An 8,906-nucleotide genomic window follows, 5' to 3' on the forward strand; every position below is an offset into this window, starting at 1 on the left:
ATTTTAGTGTGGTAGCGACATGAACCAATCACTAATTAATATTAAATTATTATTAGCATATAAAATATATAAAATGTAGGAAGAAAAATATGTGAGGAGAAGGTGACATGTGGCATGAAGGAAAAAAATGTAAGGAGAAAGTGACATGTGGCATGAGGAAGGAGAAAGTGACATGTGACATGAAGAAAGGAGAAAGTGACATGTGGCATGAGAGAGTTTTTTTTATTATATTGTTAATAGATAGAATAGATAGATAGATATTGTTAATTTGAATGTGAAAAATAATTTCAATTTCATCTAATGTTCAATGACTATTACTTTTTAATATAATAAAACATAGATGTTGTAAACACTCAATTTTAGTGGGGTAGCGATCACTAGTTAATATTAAATTATTATTAGCATATAAAATATATAATATATAATATAAAAAGTAGGAAGAAAAATATGTGAGGAGGATGTGACATGTGGCATGAAAGAAAAAAATGTAAGGAGAAAATGACATGTGGCATGAGGGAAGAAGAAAGTAACATGTGACATGAATGAATCAGAAAGTGACATGTGGCATAAGATAATTTTTTTTATTATATCGTTAATAGATTTGTGAATAGATTAGGATGCAGCTGATGGAGAAGAAGGCGGCGCATTTTGACAACCGTTAAAAAATAGATCACATGAATGAGTAATGACGTGGCGTCACGACAGCCGTCGATTCATCAAAAATAAAAATAAAAACCATTTGTTAAGTTTGAATCTTCTCTTCTTTTTCTTTCCTCTCATTCTCATCTGAATCTCGTAACTAATGAAGAGATAGCCATCGTCGTTTTCCTCTCCCAAACGCAGGTAAGTTATGTCGTTTTGGATCAATCAATTCAAATCGCTACGTTCCTCATTCACTATTTCGGATCCAATTTCATCGTTTTTCAGCTGATTGATTTTGATTTTGAGTGAAATCGGTGTTTCTATTTTGAATCCGTGTTATTATTATGATGATACAGGATTTAAGTGCATAAGGCATGTACATTGGTGCGGTTTGATTAGTGTGAAGAGATTTGAATAGCGGTAATGCGTATATGCATGCATGCGTTATGTTGAAGCCTTCCTTTAGAATTTGATTGCGAAATTGAGATTATTACTATGATGGACTCTGCTATTGTTCTGGATTTTGTGAACACCACGTTGGATTGGGTGAAAATTGCTCTTGGTGCTCCTTCTGCACGAGCTGTAGTTTTTGGATTTCACATCGGTGGTAATTAAATTTATCTTTCATATCATTTCTCCTATTTGACGGTTATAAATGTGATTGGTGAATGGGTAAACCAGTGTTTCGGTTGTTGAAATTATAGGCACTCGTCTTATTAGTTATTGATTCTAAGAAATTATTGTTTTAGTCCATGGAATTGTAAGGAGAAGTTATATTAGTTTTCTAAAGTATAAGCATCTACCACATTAGTTCGTGATTCTAGGAAAGTATTATTTTGAGTGAAAGTGTGAAACATCAAATTAGTCTTCCGAAGTTGAGGATACAAGTAACACAAGCTTCATCCTGAAAGAGAAAAATGTCACCAAATATTGAATTTTAAAAATATGCCAACGTATTGGTCATTCCAGGGATTTATTTGGTGCATTCTAAATCTTCTAGGACTTAATTTTGCACAGTGTGGTTGCATTTTAAACTTTCAGAGACTTATTTGTTGTCACTTTTCTTTGGAGAATCTAATTGATGGCACTCGTATCTGTGGAAGACCGATTTAACGTTTTACTCAATTTTGTCAATGAAACGGTAAGCACAAGTTATATTAGTTTCTAAAGCGTGCACACACATATATGTTTTTTAAAGGACCTATTGGCTTACAGAATACTATTTTAGAGACGAATATAGCTAATATATATAATTTCAGGGAGTAGAATGATTTTTTTTATAAAATCGATGATTAATATGATTGGTGCTTACAATTTCAGAAATGGAAATGGTCATGTACTCATAATTTATTAATTTTCACTATTGTTAACTTGTGTTTGAAGGACATTTATTTGTGGAAGTTCTTCTCTTGGTGGTCATCCTTTTCTTGCTTTCCCAGAAAAGTTACAAGCCTCCTAAACGGCCCTTAACAAACAAGGTAAGTTCAAGAGTGCTCTATGTGTTTGTGAACTTTTTAGTGTTTTTTTTACTTTATTTATATATTGTGTTGTGTAGTTATTAAGGAAAGTGTTAGATCTGTAGAGCATTTTTTAACTTTTTAGTGTTTTGTAAACTTTTATGTAACAATAAAGTTGACATTTTGTTGATTATTATTGGGATTTGCAGATGAAATGACTTCTATTTGTCCATTTCAACTGGTTTCCGGCAATGTTTAGAGTTAGAATTCCTCAGATCACTTAGGTGGTGCTTGGCTGTTACGTCTTCAATTTTAGCTAGTATTTTTCATCAATGATTACAAAAACTCACCTTATCTTTGTTATGTTTCATGTTTTCAAAGTTCTGTGAAAACCATGTTTTATTGTTTTCAACATTTCCATCATAAAACTTTGAAAACAAGAACCTCAATATATATAATGTGGCATGTTTTTAATTATTGATCAAAAGATATCAACTGAAAATGAAGAAAGAAAAACAAACACCCCTTAAATTTAAATAGAGTAATCAGGATTCAGTTATTGTTGTTTGTAGTGCCTAACATGAGGCATCTTCTTTGTAAGGTTTGAGAGATTTTGAGGCTCGTTAGTCTTTAGGTTTCTTGTAGATGGAAAATGTGCTCTTCAATGTGGACTTTAACTATATTTTTTCTTATCACGCACTTTTTCTGCTTCTTACTTGGAACCACCCGGACATTAATGTTTCTTTTTAATTTGCCTTCACAGTTCACACGCCGTATTTTAGTTTGTGAAGTTTGGAACTAATCAAAATCACTTGCCCCTCCATGGTTCGTTGTATGATGGCAGCTCACATTATCATGCATTTGAACTTGCTTTGTCGATGGTTGTTTGCGCACTTTTAGTTTTTAGAAACATATCATGGATGGGATTCAGGAAAAAATTTATGGGGCATGGTCTAGTTGTCTACCAGTCTGTTCTGAAATTCTTTCATAGGATGGCTAGGACTTGGTCTAAGTTTGGTAGCTTTGAAGGTCATATTGAGTTGTTCTATGTATTTATGGAATTTTGTTGATAGTTTTTGAAGACCTTGAACACTCGATATGGGAATGTAGTGGTTTTTTTGTTTCAAAACTTTTTTGTTCCTTGCATCTTCTAAATGATGCCCATTATAAAAAAAAAATTGGCACTACCAAGGGTTTCCCCTCACCTTTTTGGGTAAGGAACTAATCCTTTCGGGGTTCGTGGCTGCCCCTCCCGACATGTGTCGTTCCCAGGAGTCGAACCCTCGACCATTATAATTTGAGTACTGCCCATATTGATATATGTAATGCATCTCTCGATGCTTCAGAATATGTTACCATGAAATGCTTTAAGAGATGTTGCAATGTTAAGATGTACAGCTACTGCTTAAAATCTCGATTTCTGTTAAGACATGTTTCAAATATATCAGTCTCTTACTATATTTAATTTTTTGTTGGCAGAAATGTCCGTTCTAGAATTTTTTTGCCAGTTACTGTGTGGAACTTCTGAAGTTACTATAGTTTATACTACTGTTATTTTATAAAGGATATACTTAACTTATATTGAGTGAATATTTATGACTTGAATCCCTAAGAATATTGTTGCATGCCAGTCCTTGTAAGCCTGTATTTTAATTTTTTTTTAAATTTGTGCTTAATATGTACAGGAAATAGACGAGCTATGTGATGAATGGGTTCCAGAACCCCTTATTCCTTCTCTTAATGAAGAGATGCAGTATGAACCACCAGTGCTGGAGAGGTGATTATGATTTCTCTAATGGAAGCAAACACCTTTTATTTTTCTCGCTTTTAATGTTTTCAAACTGTCCTTTTGTGAGGAAGATCTGTGTAATTTACAATTAAAAAGAATTATTTGAGTTGAACTCTATGATCCAGATACAGGTTCTGTTGAATTGGAGGAAGAATAGAGACTCAAAATAATACGAGAATAAAAAAACTATGAGATTGATATTAATCTATTGTGATATGATGTTATAGAAGAGACAAACTCTACAGCCTATTTATACTAATAGTAGATTCATAGTCATAATTCAATAATGGAAACATATCAGGAAATGAGAAATAGGAATAACTCCTAAGAGATCTGCTAAGATAGTCTAAAATATTCAAGATATAATTAATAGATATTACAAGATATTTTTAAGTTACTCTAACAGGCTCAATTTGTCATGTAAGTTAGATAATATGTTTATTTACAGTATGGACTCTACACAGATAAATTACATGATGAACTCTCTCTATCATGTAAGTTAAACAATTGGTTATAGGGGAAATCGGCCAAGTATCTTTTGTAATGCTTTTGTATCTTTGTGATAATGAGGTATTTCATGCAGTGCTGCTGGGCCACATGCCATGATTGATGGTAAAGAAGTTGTCAACTTTGCTTCAGCAAACTATCTTGGGTTGATAGGTCATCAAAAGTTACTGGTAAGCAAATGATCTCCATATCAATAGTAAATTCCTCTTTGGAGGTGTTGGGTTGATGAAATGAATTAATATGAACTTTTGTTTTAGGACTCATGTTCTTCTACTTTAGAGAAATATGGTGTTGGTTCTTGTGGTCCCCGTGGGTTTTATGGAACAATTGGTAAGACTCAATATCGAAGTTTCTTTTCAAGAAAATGCCTGTTCTCTCATGATACTTTCCTTTGCAGATGTCCATCTTGACTGTGAAGCAAGAATAGCAAATTTTTTGGGAACCCCTGACTCAATTCTCTACTCTTACGGACTTTCCACTATGTTCAGTGCGATTCCTGCATTCTCTAAAAAAGGAGATATAATTGTCGCGTAAGCTTGTTTTGACTTTCAACTATGTGGTCTTGTTCAGTTTCTACCCATTTTGGGTCCTTGACATTTATAGTGGGCATTGATAACTATACACGTGGACAATTGTTGGGAGGGGAAACTGTGGGCCCTGATCTCTCCCTACAAATTTTGTTCTATTTCATGTGAATGTGCCATAAGGTAATTTTAAAATATTTCTTCTTACTGTGTTGTCTTGTGCAACCTACTATGACTCTTGCTTGGAATCGTTGAACACCATGGTCATTTACTTGGCCCCTCCTTGATGTCTTAGGGATCCATCCCTTATCATCATCACTTTTACTACTATTCGGGTGTTTTATCTCATTGTTTTTTTCTTCTTACCTTCTTTATTAGTATGGTATAAAGTAAGAACTGAGTTTCTTCTTCTCTGGCCACTTGATATTTCATAGTTCATAGCAAAATAATTCACTTAGTATAAGCTAACCAGTGGGGGCTCATTTCTGTAAACTCTTCAAGTTTCATATTATGCTGTTATCTCTTTCAGGGACGAGGGAGTCCACTGGGGAATACAGAATGGCCTTTATCTCTCAAGAAGCACGGTGGTGTATTTTAAGCATAATGACATGGACTCTTTAAGAAATACTTTACAGAACATTACTTCCAAAAATAAGCGGATCAAGAAGTTGAGACGATATATTGTTGTTGAAGCTGTCTACCAGGTAGATCTTGTCTATAATGTGTATTATGTATTCTATCTACTTCGCCTTCAACAGTTAACTTTAAAAGAGGTTGCTTTGATTGCTTGCTGCTGCTTGTGATGTTGGTAAACTGTGCTATATGAAATACTGCTCTGCTGATATAGCAGGATACTAAACTACTGCAAATTAAGATATTTATAAAGGACTGAGAAGCATTTTGTGCCTTAGATAGAAATTAGTTGGTTGGTTCTATATTAGCCAAAGATGTTGCAATAATTTGGGGATTCAGATCCCAAATATATATGCTTGAAGTAGTTCCAAGTTCCAAAGATGCTTTAATGCATGCACTTTTGCGCCTTTATAAAATATAACAACATATATGTGCACCATAGAATTTGTCAATGACCGACTCTTCAAAAAGTAAGCTATTAGGTAAAGTGCATGCAGTAAAGAACATTTGCTGCCTACCCTGGTTTTCTTATCATTACGTACTTGTCATACTAAAATTTATCTATGTTTGTATCCAAAATGGAAAGTAAAATAACTTGAGAAAATACATGTCAATGTAATTACATCTTTTTCCATGTTAAATTTTCAGAATTCTGGTCAAATAGCTCCTTTAGATGAGATCATTAAGTTGAAGGAGAAATATCGTTTTCGTGTTTTGCTGGACGAGAGCAACTCATTTGGTGTGCTTGGAATTTCTGGAAGAGGTCTCACTGAACATTATGGAGTTCCGGTATGTACCAAAATTTTCTGTATGTTTGTGTGTGGGTGCATATGCTCACATTATATTCAGCTTCGTATGTATTTGGAGTTGTATTAGCATTTGTGATTCATGGTTACATACTGCAGGCTGAGAAGTTAGATATTATAACTGCTGCTATGGGACATGCATTGGCCTCAGAAGGAGGATTCTGCACTGGAAGTGCTAGAGTTATAGATCACCAAGTATGTAACTTTCATGTGATTATAACCATTAATAAATGTGAAAATTAAGAATTTATTTCTCCAGTTTTTTTAGTTTGCTTTTCATCATTTCTTACAGTCCTATATAAAGTCTTAACTGTAGAAGTTGCATGATGGAGAGATGTGTCATTATTTTATTACTTGATTACTGTATTTATTTCTCATCCCTTTTCCAAGCACTAACGTCACTATGTTTTCCACCTTGGCAGCGATTGAGTAGTTCTGGATATGTCTTTTCTGCTTCTCTGCCTCCATATCTTGCTAGTGCCGCAATCACAGCTATTGACATCCTGGAGGAAAATCCTTATCTGATAACAAAGCTAAAGAACAACATTGCTGCGTTATGGAGAGGTTGCCTTTGATCTCACTTGGAATTGTATTATAGTGGCTACATTTTGGCTCGTACACAACATTTGACAGGATGAATTGCAGTTTATTTTGTGTTTGTTTAAGCACTCTAATCTGAGATGCATTGGGTACTGCAGGATTGTCAAACTTAACAGGCTTAACAATCACGAGTAATCCAGAGTCACCAATTGTTTATTTGAGATTAGAGAAGTCAACAGGCTCCACGAAAGATGACTTACGACTGCTTGAAAATATTGCTGAGCGCGTAAGGAATATGATTTGAGTATTTGACAATGTTTATTTTTTATTTCAAATTTGCTTGTACTTAAATGTTTGCTTAATCACAGGTTTTGAAAGAAGATTCTGTATTTGTGGTGGTTTCCAAAAGATCAACGCTGGACAACTGCCATTTACCTTTAGGAATTAGATTATTTGTTTCTGCAGGGCATTCAGAGTCTGATCTACACAAGGCATCTGAATCATTGAAAAGGGTTGCAGCATTAGTCCTGGGTGGTCACAATTGAACACTCTAAACCTCTCTTCTGCTTGTTTTTATGACCTAAACATAACTTCTCTTCCATGTCTAGGTAAGCAATTTTGAAAACCAGCCTGACAAAGAAACCGTAGTTGATAATTTATGCAATGTTTTCTGTGATAGTTTAGGGTACAGTATTACCATGTCTTTATTGATTTATGCATACATGTTAAGTGGTAGAATAAACGTGTAATTTTTCTTATCCTGAGTTGGGGAAATGCCTCTGAATTTCTATTTTTATTTATATATTTTGCTTGCATGTTCAAACTACCATATTTACATATTCATCGAAAAGATGGGAGGATATAGCGAACGTTATTTTCTCTGTGGAATGCTTTTGCATGCCTGAAGTACCAAATTTACATCATTCATTTAAATGGTTAACTGAATAAAAACATTTTACTTTATTCTCCATTAGTTATTCTTCATTGTGTCATTTTTTATTTTCTGTTTTTTGTTATTAAATAAGAACAATTCTCGGTTGTTCTCAGCTAGGAGAAGTGAGGATAGAGATAGATATTGGGAAAAAATGTATATATTGTATGACATAAATAAGAATAAGAATAAGAATGGTGTTTGCTATCATGATAAAAAATATATATTGTTCTTATTTCATAAGAAGTTATAATAAATTATAAAATAATGTGAAACCCAAATAAGAATGAAGATTTTATGCATTATTAAAAATTTAAAAAAATTATAGTAAAAATATATATTATGGTAAATATAAAAAAATGTATATTTAAATAGTGTAAAAACAAATAAAATAATTATAACATAAACAAATAATTTCATACTCTTTTCTGTAATTTACTATGTAAAATATAAGTTTTTTTATCTTACCCAAACAAAATTAATTAATTTATATTCAATTTTTAGGTAAGGTATCCAAAAATAAACAAATTATAATCTTTAACAAATTATAATATCACAGTTTTAAATATTACAGTTTATAAATTGAAAAAATAAACTTCATCCATACCAAACATAAGCTTATAATATAGCTGAAAGTTTATTAGAGAAAACAGAAATGGACAATTTGGAGTAGATAAGTTAGTTGATTGAAGCAAACCTTTGAAGGCAAGAATAAGGTACTAGCTTATAAAGTCAAATTATTTAACAAACATGAGATTATAATTCAGTAAAACTACTTAATAGCATTATCAAACATAGAATGTGTGCGGGGCATGAGATATATAATTTTTTTGTCTTTAAGTATTATTTTATTTGGATTTAATATGTATATATTGTGTAAGTGTCATTTATACTATTAGCAATTCATTTATAATTTATATATGAAATATTATCCACTCTAAAAAAATACAAAATAATACTAAATGATATGCTGAAAGTATAGAAAACTTAAGGGTGCCTAAATTTTCAACTCTTAAATAAAATCCATTTGTATGACAACTAATTACAGATGCCATTTCCAAGGTCAAAAACTTAAAT

At 32.6% G+C, this 8,906-nt stretch overlaps 1 protein-coding gene across 2 annotated transcripts; it reads left to right on the forward strand.

Annotated features, from left to right (window-relative positions):
• LOC109350350 (long chain base biosynthesis protein 1-like) lies at positions 674 to 7,711 on the forward strand. 2 transcript variants are annotated; one of them, XM_019591589.1, is made up of 13 exons: positions 674 to 843; positions 999 to 1,249; positions 2,026 to 2,120; positions 3,785 to 3,876; positions 4,472 to 4,565; positions 4,653 to 4,725; positions 4,793 to 4,925; positions 5,449 to 5,623; positions 6,201 to 6,341; positions 6,458 to 6,553; positions 6,781 to 6,922; positions 7,057 to 7,184; positions 7,267 to 7,711. In XM_019591589.1, the coding sequence occupies exons 2-13, from the start codon at positions 1,138 to 1,140 to the stop codon at positions 7,441 to 7,443; spliced, it is 1,458 nt and encodes a 485-aa protein (XP_019447134.1). In that variant the 5' UTR covers positions 674 to 843; positions 999 to 1,137; the 3' UTR covers positions 7,444 to 7,711. The 2 variants fall into 2 exon arrangements, with proteins under 2 accessions (XP_019447134.1, XP_019447135.1); XM_019591590.1 differs by lacking the exon at positions 999 to 1,249 and having other exon boundaries at positions 824 to 843.

The sequence above is a fragment of the Lupinus angustifolius genome, chromosome LG06, assembly GCF_001865875.1.
Source record: "Lupinus angustifolius cultivar Tanjil chromosome LG06, LupAngTanjil_v1.0, whole genome shotgun sequence".
NCBI classification, from domain to species: domain Eukaryota; kingdom Viridiplantae; phylum Streptophyta; class Magnoliopsida; order Fabales; family Fabaceae; genus Lupinus; species Lupinus angustifolius.

Excerpts from the sequence above, each read along its gene's own strand:
- LOC109350350 (XM_019591589.1), top strand. The coding sequence starts at position 1,138 with ATGATGGACTCTGCTATTGTTCTGGATTTTGTGAACACCACGTTGGAT. Across the intron at positions 6,342-6,457 it reads CTGAACATTATGGAGTTCCG|GCTGAGAAGTTAGATATTAT; the intron begins GTATGTACCAAA and ends TACATACTGCAG. Across the intron at positions 7,185-7,266 it reads TTGAAAATATTGCTGAGCGC|GTTTTGAAAGAAGATTCTGT; the intron begins GTAAGGAATATG and ends GCTTAATCACAG.